At 37.0% G+C, this 22,519-nt stretch overlaps 3 protein-coding genes and 3 long non-coding RNA genes across 7 annotated transcripts; 2 read left to right on the forward strand and 4 right to left on the reverse strand.

Moving 5' to 3' along the window:
- Positions 1–7,855: 7,855 nt before the first annotated feature.
- Positions 7,856–9,214, forward strand: LOC114538293. Its single transcript, XR_003688700.1, has 3 exons — positions 7,856–7,972; positions 8,091–9,018; positions 9,133–9,214. It is a non-coding gene; the product is annotated as an uncharacterized LOC114538293 (long non-coding RNA).
- A 1,161-nt stretch (positions 9,215–10,375) lies between these two features.
- LOC114538292 lies at positions 10,376–11,317 on the reverse strand. 2 transcript variants are annotated; one of them, XR_003688699.1, is made up of 4 exons: positions 11,260–11,317; positions 11,048–11,143; positions 10,645–10,920; positions 10,376–10,508 (listed from the first exon to the last, which is right to left on the reverse strand). XR_003688699.1 is itself a non-coding variant. In XM_028559449.1 (3 exons), the coding sequence occupies exons 1-3, from the start codon at positions 11,286–11,288 to the stop codon at positions 10,674–10,676; spliced, it is 372 nt and encodes a 123-aa protein (XP_028415250.1). In that variant the 5' UTR covers positions 11,289–11,311; the 3' UTR covers positions 10,376–10,673. The 2 variants fall into 2 exon arrangements, 1 of the variants encoding a protein (XP_028415250.1); XM_028559449.1 differs by having other exon boundaries at positions 10,376–10,920; positions 11,260–11,311.
- Positions 11,318–11,410: 93 nt separating this feature from the next.
- LOC114538250 lies at positions 11,411–12,858 on the reverse strand. The gene is made up of 4 exons (XM_028559400.1): positions 12,212–12,858; positions 11,915–11,997; positions 11,735–11,842; positions 11,411–11,614 (listed from the first exon to the last, which is right to left on the reverse strand). The coding sequence occupies exons 1-4, from the start codon at positions 12,837–12,839 to the stop codon at positions 11,411–11,413; spliced, it is 1,023 nt and encodes a 340-aa protein (XP_028415201.1). The 5' UTR covers positions 12,840–12,858.
- LOC114538267 lies at positions 12,851–14,348 on the reverse strand. The gene is made up of 5 exons (XM_028559421.1): positions 14,012–14,348; positions 13,838–13,920; positions 13,662–13,743; positions 13,410–13,550; positions 12,851–13,257 (listed from the first exon to the last, which is right to left on the reverse strand). Exons 1-5 carry the CDS (start codon positions 14,179–14,181, stop codon positions 12,987–12,989), a joined length of 747 nt encoding a protein of 248 aa, XP_028415222.1. The 5' UTR covers positions 14,182–14,348; the 3' UTR covers positions 12,851–12,986.
- Positions 14,349–14,557: 209 nt separating this feature from the next.
- On the forward strand, positions 14,558–19,554 carry LOC114538268. Its single transcript, XR_003688697.1, has 5 exons — positions 14,558–14,670; positions 14,821–15,753; positions 16,270–16,315; positions 18,390–18,611; positions 18,788–19,554. It is a non-coding gene; the product is annotated as an uncharacterized LOC114538268 (long non-coding RNA).
- LOC114538270 lies at positions 19,522–20,523 on the reverse strand. The gene is made up of 4 exons (XR_003688698.1): positions 20,453–20,523; positions 20,043–20,102; positions 19,699–19,763; positions 19,522–19,611 (listed from the first exon to the last, which is right to left on the reverse strand). It is a non-coding gene; the product is annotated as an uncharacterized LOC114538270 (long non-coding RNA).
- Between the last annotated feature and the right edge of the window lie 1,996 nt (positions 20,524–22,519).

Raw genomic sequence — 22,519 nt, forward strand, 5'->3', positions numbered from 1 at the left:
TTAATGTTTTAAAATTTATATGTTCTCTTCTACTTTAATGAGCTTGGAGCACTCTATATTTTGATTTGCATGCAATATACATAATTATATAAATGGAAAGACAGGATAGTAAAATCTATATTATATAGATAATAATTATATATGGATACCAATTAGTGTTGAAGGATCTTAATTTCCAGTTCAATTCATGCCCATCTGAAATTCAAGCGAGGTGCAGTTAAAAAAATTGTGCTAACTTTGTTGTAGGTCCACAGGCAAGAATTAAACATAAGCTTTTGCGATGCTGGTGATTTATAGTGTGTGTATTTATGTAGGATGGTAATGCCTGCTTGATACAGAGTGAAGTGCCACAAAACTTAATTAATTTACCCTCACCTTAATGTCTATTAGGTTGGTGAACTTCGAGCTTATCTTAAATCAAACGGTGCAACAATAGAAGATGATGGTCCAGAGGATTTAAGTGAAAATCTTTCAGAAATATTTTCTGTTTGCATTGATGTGATAAAGACATGCAGTGAGGCAGGTAATAGTATTTTAACATCTAGTTATCTTAGGTTGCTCATTATGTTTTAATTTTTCACTATTTATCTTTTTTTAGAGATTGAAGGTTTCCTCAACAGCTTGTTATCATTAATATTTGCACTTACCGAAAAACGTGATGAAGTCATTTGTGCCTTTTTGGAATGTTTGGTTGAAATGACATATCATGCTGAACTAAGACATAGATTGTAGGTCTTATCAATCATTTCAAATGTTCAAGTGCAGAAATAATTATATTAACATACAGTATTTTAAATTGGTAGTAGCAAAGTGGCAGTTGGTCTTAAATCTTGTGTTTAAGACAGTAGCAATCTCTTTGAATATGTTTTAATATAAAATAATATTAATTTAATTGTAGAATGAACCTTTTGTTTTGTGGTTTGAACAAGATGGATCCAATAAGATATAATGTGTATTGCCATCAGCTAGAGTTGTCTGCCAACTCTGGTGTTCTTGAATTGGTTAACACAGATATTGATCAAGTGGGTGATTAAATTAAATTAAATGAAAAAATCTAAAATCAATGTTTTTTTCCTAATATATACTTAAAACTTCAGTGGTTTATTTAATTATTCTTATTAGGTGAAAATCTGGCTAGCTCAATGGAGTGATGTGGAAATCTAGAAAAATTTATCGCCTGCTTCATGACTCATTTGTTGCAAACAAACAAAGGTAAATAGCATAATTATTACTATAATATAATAGTGTGGTTACTATGGTATAACAACTGCCTAAAAAAATATTTCATGATGTTTTAACCAAGGATTTGTGTGGTTCCTCCTTCAGTTTTCAATTTTTTTCTTAAAATTCCTTCAAACACTTGTATTTATAAAACATGCCAAAACGCTTTCTTCTCATTTAATAAACAATGACCAAAAAACGTTTAAGCAAATTTTATAATTTTTAGTCACATGTGAATCAGGTCTTGTTAGATCCCGTTTTGTTTTTGGATTTTTTCCTCAAAATTCCAGCAAATGTAAACAATAAAAAATTTTATTTTCTCAGAATATGTGTTAATGTTCACATGGTAATTAGAAAAATAACATCATGGTTATGGTAACAATTATTATCCCATAGGGACAACGCTGCTTTGGTGATGATAGAATTATTGAAAACATATCCTGAGGATAGCAATGTAGAAGCAAAGGATGATGCAATAAAATGTATTGTATCTTTTATTGACCGACCAAATGTTTGGATCATGGACCATTTGCTAGAACTTGGTCCTGTAAAAAGTCTGAAAGGGGAGTTAATATACCAGGTATTATAATTCTTTTCTGTGATTATAAGTGATATTTACTTATGAAATATATAGTAAAGACAGTGACCTGTCCTTTCATCGGCCGTCTCAAGAATTTTAGATAAAAGCAATATAAGGTTTCATTTGATATAATTTCAGATACTAGAAATATTTGTGAGTGGTAATATCAGGATTATATGAAGTTTTATGAAGATAACTCCAACTTTTTGATGTCTACAGGTATTCTTTGTTTTTTATATTTACACATATTTTCTGTAATGTTGAATGTGATCATTTTTGGGATTAGGTTTGAATCATGAAAGAAATTTAAAAAAATGCGAATTCTCAGTTTTGTCACATTGGTCAATGAACATGGTGAAATAACATTTGAAGAATTATCCAAAAAGTTGGACATTAATGTTGATGATGTGGAAAGTTTTGTAATTAATGGTATGCTTGTTTTTCAATCAGAAAATATTTTTAAATCTTTCATCATACATCATGTACATACGCTCTTTTTTAGTATTGAAGACAAGGCTTGCTCATGTGAGGATAGATCAAATTGAAAAACAAATTATTACAAGGTAATTTGTAACACTTTTTTCAATTGATCACTAAATACCTATGCTTCTCATAAATAAATATATCCACATGTATAGATATAGCTACTAAGCTGTGTATGTCTGCAGATATATAATTATAAATGTGTTGTTTGCTTTACAAAATATTTGTTTTGTTCTGTACCTAATGTAGTTCTGCAGCGCACAGAACATTCCAAAGGAACCAATGGAGAATATTGCGACAAAAGCTGAAAGAATGGCAAACAAATTTACAATCTGTAGAAAAACAACTTTTAGACATATAGTATCACTGATGTATCCTCATGGTGCAACAGAACTTAACATGCCTCTTTAGATGTTTATTCATGTAATTTGACTTAAGAAGTAAAACAACAGGTCTTCACTATCGCAATTCTTTCTAATTTTTTTGTGGATTTGACCACAAAGATCTGTCACCACCAGGCCAACCATGGGACCAGGTGTATCACACCCTAGAGTGGGCTTCAAAATTCTATTGTTAAGAGTTTTATACAACCAGCCCCTAATCGGGCCCTGGATAGAAAGCTAAACTATATTATATTAAAGCAGCGTTTCTGTTTAGACTATATTTAAGTAAAAAAAAATGGCTAAAAGAAATTGCTACCAGGAACCGAGAAAAAAGTTGTTTTAGTTTAGTTTGAAAAGATTAACGCGAAAAGAGAAGGCTTTTATATCAAGCTAAGAGTAATAGCCATTAATCGCTTCACGGAGCGGAATTTTGCTAATCACTTACAACGGACAATAGAAATATGCAAAACATATTTATTTGGCTAACTTATATGTATTCTGGGCAAATCTGGCATGAGTTAGTTGATTATCTATTGTTGTAAATGCGTTCATTGTCCGTTGGAATTTTCTTTGTCGTTGAAATAATAAAAGGCGGTTGAATCTAGACGAAACTCAGTCTTTGCAGTCTCGAAAAAGAAGCATCAGTCGAAGAAGTTCAGGAAAAGTTGGAAGAGTCTTGCTCAGGTACATGTTGATAGTTAGTTTGAACAGCTGTTGGCTTTTTCTTTGACTTTGTGAATGAATTGACTGATCGCTGTGTTGATTTGAATAGCGTGGGAAGACGTGAGCGAGTGGAGCCATATTCTTGCCGATTATTATTGCTTTATCTTGTATATTTCGATTGAAAATGTCCAATGCAAATGAGCTGTTACTTTAATTTAGTTTTTCCTTGCTTATTTGATTTCAGAACGAACTACGGCGCCGAAAGATGGGGAAGGAGAAACGTAAAGGCTTGCTCGCAGCGAATAATAGGTATTGTTCTATTAATATATGTGTATTTTCATTTTGCATTTGTGACTTGAAAAACACGTTGGCACTTTGTTTACGGACAGTGAAGGTGGACGAAACTAGAATAGTTTTGATATATAGAAAGGAATTCGAAGTTTATGACCGTAACTAACTTTCCCGGCTGGCCTATTCGTTTTTCGGACAGGGTTGCCCAAACGCAAAGGGAATGCTCGTTTTCAAAGGGAAAGATGAAACTCAGTGCCTATATAATTATTTGTATTCGTATATGATTGTACTATGCTAGACTTCCCTGTCCTTTTGTTTTACCGAAGTTCTGTTTTTGTAGAACGAAAGAATCGTAAAGAGATGTTGGACATGCCTTGGGACATTTATGCACGCAAATACAAAACTCGATTTCGACAATATGCATGAGTAAAAATTGCATGGAATTTGGCTTTTTTGACTGAGATATAAACTGAACACTCTTCTGTTTACCTCCTTCATTTCAAGTTTTCCGCCTGTGCATGATTTTTGCATGAAGTCTGGTCGTATCAAGCGCACGCGGAGTGAATACAAGTGATTCTGGGGCCCCAATCACTTGTGTTTTCTCCATCTTGACGACTATGTAGTCCGGACAAAAATATCGCTCAGAGAGCGCCTAAAACATAAAAACATGAAATATGTATTTCTGGAAGGAGATGATAGTCCAGTGTTCTTGTTTTCTTTGTACCAAAACGTGCATGACATTTTGTTTTAAAACGCGCATGACATTTTGTATTAAAACGTGCATGACATTTTATATTAAAACGTGGATGACATTTTGTACTAAAACGTGCATGAAATTTTGTATTAAAACTTGCATGAAATTTTGTACTCAAACGTGCATGACATTTTGTATTCAAACGTGCATGACATTTTGTATTCAAACGTGCATGACATTTTGTATTCAAACGTGCATGATATTTTGTATTCAAACGTGCATGATATTTTGTATTAAAACGTGCATGACATTTTGTTTTAAAACGTGCATGACATTTTGTATTCAAACGTGCATGACATTTTGTATTCAAACGTGCATGATATTTTGTATTAAAACGTGCATGACATTTTGTATTAAAACGTGCATGACATTTTGTATTCGCGTGCGCAATGCGAAGGCCACGAGTGACTGACGTTGGAGTGTTGGAGGTTCGATATAATTTATCCTGAGTGCTTTATACATAAGTGACATTTCTCTCTTGGAAATTATTCATATCATACTTTTGTTGTCAGATGATGACGGATCGTCGCAGGATCAGGAGGATTATCGCAGCATCAGATGTTCAAGAATCGTCGCAGGATCAGATGGTATGGTATGGTATGGTATGGTATGGTATGGTATGGTATGGTATGGTATGGTATGATATTGCTACCTAAGTGATATTTGTGACTTGAAAATTAATGTCATATCATTTTGATAAAGTATCGTTGCAGGATCAGATGTTGAAGGATCGTCGCAAGATCTGATGATGAAGGATCGTCTCAGGATCAGATGGTGTGGTATGGTATGGTGTGGTATGGTATGGTGTGGTGTGGTATGGTATGATACTGGTATCTAAGTGATATTTGTGACTTGGAAATTAATATCATATCTTTGTTCTAAAGTATCGTTGCAGGATCAGATGTTAAAGGATCGTCGCTGGACCAGACGGATCGTCGCAGGATCAGTGATGAATTAGATGTTGGAGGAGCGTCGCAGGATCAGTGATGAATTAGATGTTGGAGGAGCGTCGCAGGATCAGTGATGAATTAGATGTTGGAGGAGCGTCGCAGGATCAGTGATGAATTAGATGTTGAAGGAGCGTCGCAGGATCAGTGATGAATTAGATGTTGAAGGAGCGTCGCAGGATCAGTGATGAATTAGATGTTGAAGGAACGTCGCAGGATCAGTGATGAATTAGATGTTGGAGGAGCGTCGCAGGATCAGTGATGAATTAGATGTTGGAGGAGCGTCGCAGTATCAGTGATGAATTAGATGTTGGAGGAGCGTCGCAGGATCAGTGATGAATTAGATGTTGGAGGAGCGTCGCAGGATCAGTGATGAATTAGATGTTGGAGGATCGTCGCAGGATCAGTGATGAATTAGATGTTGGAGGATCGTCGCAGGATCAGACGGTTCGTCGCAGGATCAAGTGGAAGCTGGTTGAGGTATATACTATAGGTATGCATGATTAGTGCATGCTGCATGGCATTGGATCCTCCTGGTGGTCTAACCTAGTATATTCACACATCAAGTGACATTTCAATCTTTTCGACTATGCATGATAACAGGAAATTTCTCACAGCTCTTATGAGGGCATTTTTAGAGTTTTCTCGATAAAAAATTCCTAGTTTTGTCACTTGTGTGAATACGTGTGAAATCCAACGACGTAGCGTCTGCGTATGCATGATGGCTTTAAAGCGTTCAAAAGAAACTAACAAAATGCAATTTGTTAGAGAAAATATCGAATTCGTATTAGCCTAATTTTAGATTAATACGAAGGTAATCGCGAGTACTTATATGATTATATAAGTTCTCTGTTCAGCCTGTTATAATGCGTTTCGAAGGACCGTCCGTCAGTGGCAACAAAGATTATACCTTAGCATGGAATTTTGAAGTTTGAAATGAAAAAAAAATGAATGCTTTGCTGTTTAGACACTAGTACTCTTCTTTTTCCCTTGTTCGTATTAATTTTTTGGTTTGCAGTTGTAAGCTTTAAAAAATCCGATTAATCCCGAACATGAAGGAAATAAACGTGATCTAATCACTTTGACTAACTTGATGAAATTTGTATAAGAGGAGAAAATATACCTCCCATATTGCATTGCATGATACCTGGACTTATAGTGGGGGGTATCTCGAGGTATAATGTTTAAACTGTAGGTTTAATATTGTATAGTACTCTCTTGCCTGAAAAGCCAACCCTTTAAAGAAAACCCTTTGCATTTTGACACACTTACTATGTTGTTTAATTTCTTACACGCCCAACCGTCGAGATGCTGTTGAAAAAGAAGGTGACTGTTTGGAGTGGAGCAATGAAGCAAGTGAAATTCGATACATTGTTTACCAAAGGTAATTATACGTTACGAAAATTTAAAGGTAAGGCGACATTATTGATTAGCTATATTGAGTAAGTTGCATGTTCAGCCCGATTACGTTTATTTCCTTCATATTCGGTCAACCGTAATCCAGAACGTATAAAATAAAAATAAAAACAGTGCATGAGGCATGTCTTAAAAAAGGGGTAGAAGAAAAGTGTTATTGTCTACATCAGTTTGATATGATAAAGCATGCAAGTCGTGAAAAAGTATTTTTTTATCATAAAATGAACATTTGAATAATTCCGAAATAATTTTCGTTGCCATTGTCGGACAAAGCGCAGTTGAATGTCTAAGAGCATGATGTTTTGCGCGCTCTAAATATGCGCGCGCTCTAAATATGCGCGCGCTCCGCAGGTTAGACCACCAGAAGAATCGAATTAACGAGGATCAAGAATTGCATGGCAATTCCTGGGACTAGGTTTGAAATTAGCGGAGCTGAAACGATGAATTATAGATAAAAACTGAAGTGCATGTCATTGCGAACGATTTCTAATAAAAATACCAAATTCGGACCGCCGGTCAGGTAACCTGAAATTCAGGTTACCTTTGGAGGGTTTTTCACCGGGCACTCCGGTTTCCCTCCTTTTCGTTTGGCTTTAAAAAAGAGTGTCCAGGCCTGGGGCCAAACCAAAACGTGTTGTTTGATAGTGATAAAAACGCGTTTGTGGCTTCTGGGTTCGATTCCCAGAACACTGTCGTAAAATAATTTTAAAAAGATGGTTGTGGAATCATTACGTAATTTACGTAATAAATAGGAAATATCTGGCATTGGGATTAGCACGTAATAGGTCCTCATGGTCAGGGCCGCGGGGATAGAACACTGTCAAGGGGGAGGGCATCTCCTGTACTCCAAAAACCTGGGAACGAAGATGTGGGGGGGGCATCTCCTCCTCCAAGAAAATTTTGAAATTTACCAGGCCCAGCGTTTCCATTTCTAAGGAAATTTCCTTAGAAAAGTGCTCCACTATGGGGGAGAGGGTAATTATTAATTGCAGAAATTATACATTCTTTTCAAAAGTTCTTTGTTTCTCCCTGCTCACCAATCCCATCCCTGTGCGAGGAAAGCAATATGCAAATAAATTATGGAAGCCCTGACCAGGCCTCCTGTTTAAAAACCACTGTTTAAAACATTGTCTTTGAAGTAATAAAAGGCAGTTGAACCTACAATCTAGACGAAACTCAGTCTTTGCACTTGCAGTCTCGAAGAAGTTCGGGAAAAGTTGGAAGTCTTGCTTAGGTACGTGGTGATATTCTTGCCGATTTTTACTGCTTCATCTTGTATATTCCGGTTGAAAATGTCAAATGCAAGAGAGCGGTTACTTTAATTTAGTTTTTCCTTGCTTATTTGATTTCAGAACGAACTATGGCGCCGAAAGATGGGGAAGGAGAAACGTAAAGGCTTGCTCGCAGCGAATGATAGGCATTTGTGACTTGAAAAAACACGTTGTGTGTGTGTTCGTGGTAGTCCTTCTTAGAGATAAAGATATAAGATAAAGTATTTTTCTCTAGTTTATATCTAAGTTTATGTGCGTAATTTTTTTTTCATTTGTATTGTGCATGCTTTATAAAAAGTATATGATATCGAAAAATATTAAAGACAGGTTACAGCGGCTTCTGCGCATGTGCGAGCTTTGTTTACATTTTTTGTTTTGATCCGCAATGATTCTACAACATGAAGTATATCATATATTCGCAATGATTTATCAACAAAAAAAGAGAGGAGCGACGCTTCTTTCAAAAATATATTTGCGGAAAAAAACTATAGAAAAAACCGAAAATAAGCAAATACAACATTTTACGGAAACACTTTACAACAGTGGATGAAAAGCCGCTTTGAAATCGTAGATTAACAGCTGGAGCGGCGGCCGAAGTTGTCATACAAAGGCGCGAGTTCTAATCGGTTCGCTTTTGGTTTGTTTATATTTGGGACTTGATAGCCTTGGAAGTGTTAGTAATGTCTTTAATAATGAAATATACTGTGCGGTATCTTTCCGCCGTCGAAAACTCATTCATACCAGGGTGGTCACAATCATGGCAGGAGCAATTGAAGGAAGCTTTTCGCTTGAAGATTTCGAAGCTAATGTTTTGGAAAACGCAGCGGCTATGCCTAACCGTGACAAAATCACAGTGTGCAAATGTAGAGGGCACTGTCTTCGTGAAAAAGGACGGAATTTCTGTCCGTGCAGAAGCATCAATAGCTTGTGTTCGAGCGCGTGTCATGGCGAAGACTTTGGCTGTTGCATGAACAACCGACTTGTTCAAGAAAGCGATAGTGATGAGAGTGTAAGTAAGATTATGTCATTCTTTAAATATATGGGTGGGAGAGAGCCAAGAGGGCTGGTTTCATTGTGGAAATATTTTTCCACTTTGTTTACTTTGTGATTTGCAATTATCTAGGACTCTGAGTTCACTATAGAGGAAAGTGAGAATGAGGGCGAGCAGCAGCTGCAGATTGAAAAGAGAGGATGTGGTAGGGAAGAGGTCGTCCAAGGGGGAGAGCAAGAGGTCAGGGAAGAGGGCAAGGTACTGCTTCACAGAGACGTGGAAGGGGAGGTAGTGGAAGAGGTCGTGGAAGAGGTCATGGTAGAGGTAGCGGGAGAGGGCGTTTGTTAGAAGAGCCAAATATTGCAGAAAATCAAGCAGATCATGAGCAGCATTTAGTGGTAAGATGAGCCTTTGTCAACACTTGATTTCATACAATTATTCTTAAAAGCCTTTGTGTAAAAACAATAAAACATAATACCACATGCAGCATATCTTATATTTTACTCTTATGCTGATTTCAGGATCTAGTTGAGGCAATGAATATAGACAACCTGAGAAGGCTTGCTCTTGAATTGCTAAGAAGACAGCCAGCAGCATTTGCTGACATTGTTAATGGTGAGCTTGTGAGCGGAAATGAACCCCAACCACCAAACCCAGAACCTGATAATGATGCTCCAGATTGGTGCAAGTGTGGGTGCTGCATGCCCACTCAAGAAGAGAACAAATGCTGCACCCGATCAAGACGTCCTTGTATCTCAAGAACAAATCTTTTCAGTCAACTAATCCTTGATGGGAATGTTTTGGAGATCTCAATGCGATACAGAGAAGATGTTTTGGTGTTGAACAATGTCAGGAACAATGAAAACTTTCGCCATGCTGCATATAGACAGTATGTTCTATGGCAACATGGTAGATTAGGAAGAGGAAATAGGAGAGTAGTACCAAGCTGTTGTGTGGTTGCTATTCGTAACCGTTATCCTTCACCTAATGGACAGTACAGGGGATATTTGCCTGCACATGTTTAGATAATTTATTACTTAAAGTATAAATAGTGCCCCCAAAAAGTAGACCAAAATAAACCACAATCGATGTTTGTGGGCATAAATATGTTTTTGGTCTGATGTTATAGCAGGCCCAAAAAATATTAATGCTCAAGAACATAAAGTATATTATTATATTATTTTATATTTTATTTATACAATACAAGTGAACATTTTTAGAATTGGGCTGAGCCAGCAAGGTAATAAAATATATAGCTGGGTAAATTTTTCATTTTAGTCTTCATACATTGTAATGCTGATTTAGTTGTTGTAATTGTCCATGTGCATGATTAGCATCAACCTAAATGCTAATTTTCCAATTTCAAAGTGTTTACTTGGGACACACTATACATATATCATAATAATTTAATAAAACATTCCATTTAAGATATTATGTGTCATATTTCATTGATAATGGGCTCTTAAATTTATGGCTGTTTCGCTCTATATCAGAGCTCGTCAGCATGCCTAGGAAACACAAATGAAATGATGATAACATCAATGATTCTGACAATAACAGCCTGACCTAGGGTCTGGGGGTTTGAAATTAGAGTTTTCCTTCTCTTAGGTGAACTGCCTACCATGGCTAATGAACTCCACCTACCCAAAGTAACTTGATTTTACACACAACCATTAAAATCTTGTTTTATGTGTGTCGACAAGTGTCTGTACTGATGGAGGAGGAACAGGGGCAATATTGGGTGCAATTTGTCTAGGATCATCACTTGGAATACCAAGTCTTTTGTTTACATTCCCTTCTGATGTGATCCTCTTTATAAAAACCTTCTGCATCAGTTCAGGAATGTAACTAAATTCTTTTGGTACAAGAACACGAACACGGCACCACTGTTGTGTACGCTTACTGAACTTCCGACCGTACCTAATAAAAAAACAACTTTACAATTCCATACAATATGAGTACCATTACACTATAAGAATGCACAGGACCTGAAAAGTTGTTCACACTTAGGATGGGAACACTAAGGCAAAAATTTCAATACCAGTACCTTTCTTTCCCATCAGCTGTAGTTGCTGGTGCTCGGCCTCTGTGGTGGTTAAAGTCCAAGGCAGCAAGCCGGTTTCTAGCTTGGTATACTGAGTATCTGAAGATACAACAAACATCAACATTCTTTTATTAACAATGCTTCCTTGCATGGAAATCAACCATGATAGGAGTTTTATTAGCTGTTACCTTTGTAATAATATGTCATATACTTACGAATAGGCATGGCGCTTTGGAGCATACATCAAAATTACATTATGAAAGGACTCTAAAATCCTGTGTGCCTAAAAAATATTTCAAACTTTGAGATGATATAACTTATCTGAAATTTTCAAATATCCAATCTCATTTGTTTACCTGAAGTTAACTAATACACCAAAGTGTTTAAAAAGCGAGTGTCCAGAATGATCTTTGCCAGTGCTTTATGGGCAGAAGACTCTTTCTTAAGCCATGGCTTCTTTCTCTCACTTTCATTAAGAGGATCATGTTCACATTTTCCACCATTTACACCTTCCTCCAACACCCACGCATGCTCATCAACAACATGGTGTAAAATACCAATCCACTTATCCTATTAAAAAAATAAAAAATACAACATAAAGTGACTACATATTAACACATGTATGTACAGTTTGCACGAACTAGATAAGTATTGCTGCAAAAACCAGTAGTACTTCAATGTGAATCTTACTTTGAGATTTTTTGAGTCATTAGCACATGTTTTTGAACAATACCAAAAATGGTTCCTTATTGATGGTGCCCACAAGGTCAAATCTGCATTGTCTTTAGATTTAGCAGCCTAAAGAATAAAATCAATTCTAAATAAAGAAAGTTTTTTAACTAATTGCTGGTTGATATCTTCAACACTTACAGTAGTGATTTTCTTTGCAATGTTCTTTGCTCCATGCCACACATCATTCTGATGTGTGACCTCCTTATATTTCTCTTCCCTTTCTAAAAAATGCAATAATGCTTAATTAATAAACAAATGCATGTTGTAAATATTCCCTTACTGTCTTTTAAAGGGTAAACACAATTAATTATATAACATTGTAATCAATCTGCAAATGAAGTTGTTAAATTATTGAAAGTCTGACAATATTGATTATAACAGGTTGAACTATTAGAGTTTCAGGAATTGCCATATTGTTATAATGTAGATACTTACTCATCAATGCAGCAATTTCAATATGACCATCAGTTACCACCTCCTTCATAACTATTGGTGATGCAAGCAGTGTGTCCATCCCTCTTTCAAACCCAATCCTCTCCATATTATTGCTCTTACCAGCAGCTTCTCTCACATCAACCACATTCATTTGCAGTATGGCACGATCATTGGTATCAGCCAAGCTGTAAGTACAATAATGTGCACTATGGCCAGGCGAGTCATTCCTTCCATCACCACTCAATATAACCTCTTTGTTCTCTCTTTCTTTCCAACATTTCTGTTTGTGTTCTTCCCAGTAGTCATTAATGGCAGGGATGATGTACAACTTCTGATACTGATTGAATAATATTGATGAGAAATACTGCAGATTACAGAAGTTGAACATCAACCCCACCTTGGCGTAGGAATTGCCAGACAACAACAAAGCAGAAGCAAGCACGAGGTTGCCTGCTCTAATCTTGTTGCAAGAGGGTTGAGCTGCCCATCTGCCTCCAACATGACCAGACCTACACCCCCAGGATACGACCAGGCATGTTCCAACATATGTTTTCTTATAGCTCAACACACAGCCACATCCTTGTCGTTTACAAACAGTCCCATGTAATGATACCGTAATGGTACTCATATTGTATGGAATTGTAAAGTTGTTTTTTTATTAGGTACGGTCGGAAGTTCAGTAAGCGTACACAACAGTGGTGCCGTGTTCGTGTTCTTGTACCAAAAGAATTTAGTTACATTCCTGAACTGATGCAGAAGGTTTTTATAAAGAGGATCACATCAGAAGGGAATCATTACATGGGACTGTTTGATAACTCAAAGCTATAAGAGTGTCTGTAAACACAATACACTTTTCTTTCTTGATTGCATCTTCAGGACTGACTTCTTCCACAGTAGAGATGTATTCTGGTTGAGTTGTTTTATGTTGCTGCTGTTGTTGTTGTTGGGTTCCAACATCTTCTGTGGGCTTATCTCCATCATGTCCACGGATTGTCACATTGAGCAAGTCATCCAGTAATGGCACGTCAAAACCCGGGGGACATACACTACAGTAAAATGGCAGTAAGAGATATTATTGGACGAAATATTTTATGCCATATTCAGTGATATATAATGTGTATATTTATGTTTTAAATCAATAAGCATTACAGTAGGAATGTCACAAAGATTATTATTGAGGTTTTGCATCATCACTTACTCAAGAGAATAGTCCGACAAAACCTGGTCTGCCTGGATAGTGTGTTCACCAAAATTGTCATTATCATCATCACTTTCATCATCAGAACTATCATCTTTGGCTGTCAATGTTCGACTGTCAGAAATCACACTCTGACCCGACCTGAGATATAAACACATATTGCGTATTTAAAAAGTAATACTCTCTGCGCGAAACTTTGCATGTATGGGTTTCAAATTATAAACTCAGTAATCACAATAAGTTTCAAATTACCTGATAGAATATGATGTTCTAACATCCGACAAAGCAGACAATGGACGCGGATTTGAGTGCGCGCTTGGCGTTGAGGTTTTAACTATAAAATATTTCATACGAATGTTTTATGCGAATATTTTAAAATAATAAATGTTTACGTTTTTGGAACAGCACTTTAAAACATATGTTCTTACTGGGAGAAGAAAAATATTTGGAAGGTGTACTTGGCGGCATATCCCTTGATTCCATTACCGTTTCGGTTTGCATCTCTGCATTGCTAAAGTGAGTTTAACACATACATAAAAAGCATTATCAAATAAACAAATAACACACAAAAAAGGTCAGAGGTTTTATCATTTTATACTTACCAAACTATACGATTCATCGCAAGATAGCTGTCAAGAAGCATATCCGCCACATCCTTGTCTGTTCTCAATTTATGCTGCTCCTTAAACGCTCTCCATCGAGGGAAAGAACCCAACAAATACACTTTAGAGGCATCTCTACTAGCATAATATTCTTTTCTACTCGACGACATGACTCAGTGCTCTTGAAAGATTGAGAATTTCTTTCTTAAATTGTCGGCTGGTCATGGTTTTTAGACTGAACAATCCGGGGGATTATCAACTTCGGGTGGAGTCCCCAGGCTGGCGCACGCGCAGAAGCCGTGTCTTTAAAACAGGCAAAAAAATAAGAAATTTCAACCGCTCTTCACCGCAATTTCCACGGCTCTCTTCACCGCAATTTCCACCGCTCTTCACCGCAATTTCCACGGCTCTTCACCGCAATTTCCACCGCTCTTCACCGCAATTTCCTTTCGCTTCTACGCATGTGCGAGCTTTGTTTATATTTTTCGTTTTGGTGTGAATCCATTTCATTTGCACAACATGAAGTATTGAAAAAACTAAATTAAAATGGCGGACCCATCGAGAGTGAAGAGTGGAGCTTTATAAAACCATTCAACAATTGTCGTTTAAAAGACAACCAAATAAATATTTTGAAAAACAACTACTGGAAGATATCTCCTGTAAGTTTGTCGATTTTATCTAAGTTTGAGATACTGTGTATAATTATTTTTACAGTGATTGTTGGATGATTATTAAATTTGGATAAAAGATTATACTCAGATAATGATTTTGTTTATAAAATACCTTCGTACTCTGTTCTAATATTGCAGGATTCAGATTTATGAGCAAGATAATCATGCTTCCATCGTCAAAGTAGCTCTTCTGAGTGTGTTTCATCATCGACATCAATGCCATGTGGGTCAACATCACTGAATGAAACTGCTTCAATACGAAAGCTTACAAGTGAAGATATAGATAGGAGAGTATAACATCCCAACCTATACATTGTAGTTAAAATATAATAACAATATCAACCTCAAATTCAACTAATATTTTGTATGCAATCAAGCAAAATTTGGAAATGCTGGTTGTTAATTTTACTGCAATTATTACACAAGATATGATTACACTCCTTTATCATTACCCCATCCCGTCAGAATTGCTATTACATGTGAATGCAATATAATTTTTGTACACAATCATTATTCAATTATGGTTTTCAGCATAAATTATGCCTTATGTCCCTTCTCCAGACAATATTTATTGCAAGCTATATGATATTTGCTCCAATATTTGGCTATATTTGTGAAAGATACAGTTGCAAGCTCATTATGATCTATTGCCTCGTTATCTGGTCCTTAACAACATTTCTTAGCACACTACTTAATAAACACCTATGTAAGCTTTTACTGATTTCATACGGTGAGTTAGAAGTCAGATATGTTAAAAACAGAAGGAAAATGGTAGGTTTATGAATAGTTTGGTATGTTCTTGGTTCAAAAGTATCTTCCGCATTTAGTGGTGGCAATAATTTTATAATAAAGAAAACACAGGGTATGTAAACATGTGAAATAAACATGTTATTACTTGATGTGTTTCAGGTAACTCCAATCTTGGGTGTGCTTCTTATCATCTTGGGCTTTATATCTGTTGTTTGAACCTGTCTAGGGGCAAATTGAAAAGAGTCAGGGTGATATTGTTGCAGACAAGGATGTTATCATTCGTCGTTCATGGTTGAATGATGCGAAACATATGTTACGCTGGTAGGTGATTTTTAACAACAGATGTTGCTTACTGCAGGATGAACTGTTTAGAACTGACAGAATTATCCAGTGTAAATATAGTTAGTTTGTGTAGGTTTCCTGCTGTAGTAACGCTGAATCAATATAAGATGATCCAGTATGCCATTCCTTGTTATGCCCTTGATCCTAGCTTCAAAATATATTGTTCTTTCTTATGTATGTAGCGTACGCCTAAGATCCTGCAAGACACAGTCACAGCATGGCTTCCAGCCCCAGTCTGATTTATTTATATCAATTTCTTTCTTATATTACATTCCGTCAATTACGTATCATAATCACTTAATCATCATGTTCCTCTAGCAAATTCTATTTACATGATTAGCTATATTTATTGCGACATGCATTAATTACGCAATCATTTTGATCGCGCTTCACATGTAAGTTAAACATGTATATCTGAAATTAAAAATATATTTAATATTTCCGTAAAGACATTTCTACCATATAAGTGTTAGCAATTGTTCTGTTTCTTTGTAGATACAGACAGAGCCACAGCATCGGCAGTCCTTATATTGTGGGTTTGGTATGTAATATACAATTTCTTTTACCTAAAGCTATGAATCACCGACACGCCCACTTAATCTAATTATGACGTCACTTCCGGTGGGCGGATCTTATTTCGCTACTTTCTTACGGTTTGACTTTTGACTTCCGGTTTTTCGATAGGCGTGGTCAGACACGCCAACTTAATCTAATTATGATGTCAATTCTGGTCCGCGGGGCTTATTTCGCTACTTCCTTACGCTTTGACTTTTGACTTCCGGTTTTTCGATGGGCGTGGTCAGACACGCCCACTTATTCTAATTATGACGTCACTTCCGGTCCGCAGGGCTTATTTCGCTACTTCCTTACGCTTTGACTTTTGACTTCCGGTTTTTCGATGGGCGTGGTCAGACACGCCCACTTAATCTAATTATGAGGTCACTTTTGCAGGGGCTTATTTCGCTACTTCCTTACGCTTTGACTTTTGACTTCCGGTTTTTCGATGGGCGTGGTCAGACACGCCCACTTAATCTAATTATGAGGTCACTTTTGCTAGGAGGGGCTTATTTCGCTACTTCCTTACGCTTTGACTTTTGACTTCCGGTTTTTCGATGGGCGTGGTCAGACACGCACACTTAATCTAATCATGACGTCACTTCCGGTAGGCGGGGCTTATTTCGCTACTTCCTTACGCTTTGACTTTTGACTTCCGGTTTTTCGATGGGCGTGGTCAGACACGCACACTTAATCTAATCATGACGTCACTCCCGGTAGGCGGGGCTTATTTCGCTACTTCCTTACGCTTTGACTTTTGACTTCCGGTTTTTCGATAGGCGTGGTCAGACACGCCCACTTAATCTAATTATGACGTCACTTTCAGTGGGCGGGGCTTATTTCGCTACTTCCTTACGCTTTGACTTTTGACTTCCGGTTTTTCGATGGGCGTGGTCAGACACGCCCACTTATTCTAATTATGACGTCACTTCCGGTCCGCAGGGCTTATTTCGCTACTTCCTTACGCTTTGACTTTTGACTTCCGGTTTTTCGATAGGCGTGGTCAGACACGCCCACTTAATCTAATTATGAGGTCACTTTTGCTAGGAGGGGCTTATTTCGCTACTTCCTTACGCTTTGACTTTTGACTTCCGGTTTTTCGATGGGCGTGGTCAGACACGCACAGTTAATCTAATCATGACGTCACTTCCGGTAGGCGGGGCTTATTTCGCTACTTCCTTACGCTTTGACTTTTGACTTCCGGTTTTTCAATAGGCGTGGTCAGACACGCCCACTTAATCTAATTATGACGTCACTTTCAGTGGGCGGAGCTTATTTCGCTACTTCCTTACGCTTTGACTTTTGACTTCCGGTTTTTCGTTGGGCGTGGTCAGACACACCCACTTAATCTAATTATGACGTCACTTCCGGCCTGCGGGACTTATTTCGCTACTTCCTTACGGTTTGACTTTTGACTTCCGGTTTTTCGATAGGCGTGGTCAGACAGGCCAACTCAATCTAATTATGACATCAATTCTGGTCCGCGGGGCTTATTTCGCTACTTCCTCACGCTTTGACTTTTGACTTCCGGTTTTTCGATGGGCGTGGTTAGACACGCCCACTTAATCTAATTATGACGTCACTTCCAGTGGGCGGGGCTTAGAATGCTCATTGATTTGCGGTCATTGTATGAAACCTTGCTGGTTGGTTCATGTCCTTGCCATGGCTTCACAAAAGTGCCAGGGCATATTGGTAGTTTCTACCACATTGTTTGTCGCCATGGCGTAAGTATTGAAATATTTCACCTGCAATGCAACTCTACTTTTGAGACATGTAAATTACGAAAGTACAACTTATATTTCGTATTGTTCTCTCAACATATCGAACATCTTCACTGACACTAATTAACATCTCTCAAGAGCAGAATTGCATTGCAAGTTGCGAGAAAAATTGCACCCTGTAACAGGGCATTTATCATCTTGTTTTCTTAGACAACCGTAGCTCTAGTCTGAGACGTATACAGTGATATATCATTTAGAGCATTTATAAAATTTACATTTATAGAATTTTTACTCTAGGTGTTCTAAAAAATAATTCTTTTGGGTGTCCTTTCCTTTCAGGTAACCGCAGCTTCAAAGTTTCTGACTTTACAGGAGTCAGTAAGAGATGCAGCAGATCTCTATTTATCATTTTAGCATATTCCTCTTGTTTTTCTTTGCGACACGGCTTGTGGGTTTGTCAGGCACTTAGAGTGTCGGGTCAGTAAAGAAATGACCGAATAGCTATGGAAAGATAACAGAGGGTGTTTTGAGGTACCATCGTTGGATAAACCACCATCAAAGGTATCGTTTACGAAAAATCTACATATTACTGGTGTATTGTGCACGTTCATTGCCCTGCAACATTTTTATTCAGTCAAGGCTAACTTAAGATATGACTTGAAAACAGTTTAGAATATTCTGAAAACCCATAAAATGGAACAAATAAATTATTAATTTTGTCGTCATGACACTTCTAGGAAATGAGTGTCCCTATGCTGACAACAGCAGAATACAGAAAAAGTGACAATGATATGATACAGGTGGAGGATGGTAGCATGATTCATCCATTGACAGGCACATCCAGGAGATATTTTTTAGGTGACAGATTTCACACAGCAAGCAATCCTCACAAGTCACCCCTTTGTGAATATCACAACATAAATCTTTTGTCTCAGTCGAACACGATAAAAACAAGCTATCAAGAGTCCGAAAACAACTGAAAGAATGTGCGATGGTTACGAAGCTCGACGATGCAAAATTTTTCCCCCACTATTTTTATAACTTTTTGATGGATTTCTATCAAAATGAGGAAATAGTAAAAAAGCAACACGACGTAGCTTCGAGACAGCTAAAACCTGGGCAGATGTTATGCAGGAATTCATATATGCAATTTGTGATAAAAGATGGTGAAAAATAAGCATTAGGGTTATTACTCATCGCGCGCTTGTTGTTTACGTTGGGTAGGTGGAGCTCGTCAGTCTTGGAAGACAGTCCACCTAGGAGAAGGAAAACTCTGATTTAAAACCCCCGGACTCGTGCAATAAATGGGTCAGGCTGTCCATGTCGGATTCATTGATGCTGCTAATAATTATTGCAATACTTAATGTTTCCTAGGCATGCTGACGAGCCCTGAGATAGGGCAAAACAGCCATTATACACGAATTGTTATACATAGTATTATTTATTGGATCTAGTTTTCATAACTTTTCATATCTTTAGCAAGCAACTGGACGGTTTATTCGTTCTTTAATGTTTTCAATTAAATTATTTTTTAGATTTCTGTTTGCAGAAGTCGCACAGCCTATAATGAAAAAAACAACTTGTTTGAACGTCAATCATATTTATAGGACGTTGAAGTATTAACATTACTGTAAATGTATTGACTTACCACTTTCCTTTAGGTACTCTTTCAATTCCTAGGCACTCCTGATGGTAGTAGCCTTTACCTGGACACTATAGTTATGGTTGAAAAATAAGCAGTTATTGACCGACATTAGTTTTAAGGAAACTATTAGTGGGATACGAGATGTAGTATCGTTTATTTTACAGATAGTGGAATGAACATAGAAACCTCAACCAGACAACATAAGATTGCTTTTATAAATTTCTCGTACATAAGGTTCTGGACAAGAAACTCTCGGACTGAGAAAATATATGCGAGCTTAACTGTTTTACTGCATTTGAGCACAATGCAAAATCGAATCTAGTCTATATGTACTATTTTATACATACGTTCTTTTTGTTTGTGGTTTCACATATCAGCATCATGTCCTCCGATTCTTTATCTCTTTCCTGGAACGATTATGGTATATACATCATTGTATATACATTGTATATACATCGTGCAACTTGCTCTTAATTCAGAACTGCGTGACACAAAGTTCAGAAGTTCTAGCCGGTAAGAGAACTTAGGGGGAAAACTAATGTAAATAAACTGATCAATGATGATAATGTATTTTCCTTTAATGCTGGTATCATGCATGAATAAAAAGGACTTAGACAGGAATTGCACTGGTCCAATATGAATTCGGGGACACGCAAGTTTCCCGTCCGAAAGTTACCGTCTCGTCCAAACAGTGGGAAAATTATGCAGATATTGAAAAATTGTATAAGTACGTCATAAAACTAGATGTATGATTTACCTCTTTGCATGAACACCATTTGTATACTTTAATTTTGCCGGAATTCGGAGGACATGATAATCCACTCGTCCAGCAGTTGTCCCAACACTTTATTATTATCAGATCGTGTAGAGCCTATATGTGATTTAAAAAAAGAAAATATGCTCATCAAATGTTGATGCAAAAAGTGCATGGATTTGGACAGACACACTTGTTAATCAGAATTCTTTTACTTACTCCGAGGAAGCAATAGCACTTCTGCAATAATCGCTTTCTGGTGTGCGATTCACCTGTAATTAGTTAAAAGGCATAGACATTTTAGTTATATATTATATATTATATATACAGTAATTTATATAATCGTACTTGCAAACCACACAAGACACATCGTATATCGTTTACCTCTTGCAGGCATTTCATTGCTTGTCGCAGACGTTTTTTGATCGCCAGTTGCTATTGGGGTTGAATCGGGAATTTTGTCTTGGGAAGTTCTCACATCTGTTGTATTGTGATCTAAGATAATTGGAAAGAGCAAAATAACGTAAATGAATTGTATGCCGGGCAGCAACAGTATTGCATTAAGTCAGGTGCACGAACATGTAATAACGAGCATAAATATTTGCATGCAAGCTGAATAAGTCAAATAAAACGAACCTATTTCGGGTCTCTTTATTATTTTTTGCGCGACTTCAATGGCCTGTAAATTAATCACAGAAAAATTTGTCATGCTTAAAACTTTATAACATCGTTAAAAAAACATTAAAAAAACTACAAAAGCATCAAAACTCGTTAGTAATTCGTTTTGATATTTTTAAAATGACATACCCAAGCAAATGTTTTCCTTTTTCTTGGAGTCAGGTTGTTATATCTAGCCTTTGTGTTCGGTGTAAGTTTCTATTTGAATAGTCAAGGATACACAGTGAAACACAGATTAGACAAGTCGTTAAACTGCTCATACAATCTCCTAACTGAGTAAGCCTCCATACCTCTGTAAAACTGAAGTTGAGCTCCTCTTCACTTTCGGTAGGTGCAGTTGTATTTTCGCGATATTGCATGACTTGACTATTTTTAAATGCTATACAAATGTGTTATTAAAGGTTTCAAAACAATTAATATGCTGATGAAATACTCAAATAGTAATCCTCATCTGATTCTGTTATTTCTGTATACCTTCTAACTTTATCCTCAACTCGTTTTCGAGAGTGTCCAAGCTTTCGCAACCTTCATCCGATATTGTTGTTGCTGGATTGTTCATTTCTTCCATATCACTCTCATTGGGGGCATCATCCCAAATTCCACTGGCTTATGAGTAATATTGTTAGAACAACGATTACATTCAAGACACAAAACAAGCCTAAACTTCGAACCAGAAAGAATTGCATAGAAACTTTATTTAAAACTTTCTTACCATACACTATCATATGTTGCGTGAATGGCATCAGTTTCCCCAGAAAAATTCGGTATGCTCTTTTCTGGCAAACGTGTTTCCTTTTAATCGTTTGCTCCAAGGTGCATTCCCTGTCTTTGCTGAAGTATATCCCTATTGTCCCCGGCCCCGTACAAGCGTACATTGCAATTCTTTAAATTTCTATTAAAACAACAAACATTTTGTGAAATGCAGTCAAAAGACCGCGTTAGACTCCAAAACTGTACGTGTTACTCACTGTATGCGAAATATTGAGTCAACTGTCGACTGCAGTTGACAGTAGCGCAATGCCTGGAACCTTCATCCCTTCGATGTTCTTGACAGTAACTTTAGGGTGCAGCCATGTAAGAATCTTAAAAGAGATCAGCAAAATCTGTGAATGTTATATCCAAGGAAATCGAACACTGTGTATATGGCGCCATTTAATACTTTATTTCATTCGGAATTTTTTTTATGTAAATAGAATCATGAAAGAAACAAACCGGGTCTTTTTCCTCGGCAATCTTTTCAATGATGTTAGCTTTTAGCCTTTGCATTGTTGAATGTATACTGACTGTCTGCACCTTTAATAACTTGCGGCATGCAAACAATACATAATCTTGGTGTTCGCTTTGGTTACCACACGAGAAACGTAACTAAAATGAGAAACATAAGTCATGTAA

The sequence above is a fragment of the Dendronephthya gigantea genome, unplaced genomic scaffold (assembly GCF_004324835.1).
Source record: "Dendronephthya gigantea isolate DGI-Jeju-01 unplaced genomic scaffold, DenGig_1.0 000178F, whole genome shotgun sequence".
Taxonomy (NCBI): Eukaryota; Metazoa; Cnidaria; class Anthozoa; order Malacalcyonacea; family Nephtheidae; genus Dendronephthya; species Dendronephthya gigantea.

Excerpts from the sequence above, each read along its gene's own strand:
- LOC114538267 (XM_028559421.1), bottom strand. The coding sequence starts at position 14,181 with ATGTCGTCGAGTAGAAAAGAATATTATGCTAGTAGAGATGCCTCTAAA. Across the intron at positions 13,551-13,661 it reads AGAACATCATATTCTATCAG|GTCGGGTCAGAGTGTGATTT; the intron begins GTAATTTGAAAC and ends TTTATATCTCAG. Across the intron at positions 13,258-13,409 it reads TTGTCGGACTATTCTCTTGA|TGTATGTCCCCCGGGTTTTG; the intron begins GTAAGTGATGAT and ends ATTTTACTGTAG.
- LOC114538250 (XM_028559400.1), bottom strand. The coding sequence starts at position 12,839 with ATGAGTACCATTACGGTATCATTACATGGGACTGTTTGTAAACGACAA. Across the intron at positions 11,998-12,211 it reads TGAAATTGCTGCATTGATGA|AAAGGGAAGAGAAATATAAG; the intron begins GTAAGTATCTAC and ends TGCATTTTTTAG. Across the intron at positions 11,615-11,734 it reads ATGACTCAAAAAATCTCAAA|GATAAGTGGATTGGTATTTT; the intron begins GTAAGATTCACA and ends TTTTTTTAATAG.
- LOC114538292 (XM_028559449.1), bottom strand. The coding sequence starts at position 11,288 with ATGTATGCTCCAAAGCGCCATGCCTATTC. Across the intron at positions 11,144-11,259 it reads CCAAAGCGCCATGCCTATTC|ATACTCAGTATACCAAGCTA; the intron begins GTAAGTATATGA and ends TTGTATCTTCAG. Across the intron at positions 10,921-11,047 it reads ACAGCTGATGGGAAAGAAAG|GTACGGTCGGAAGTTCAGTA; the intron begins GTACTGGTATTG and ends TTTTTTTATTAG.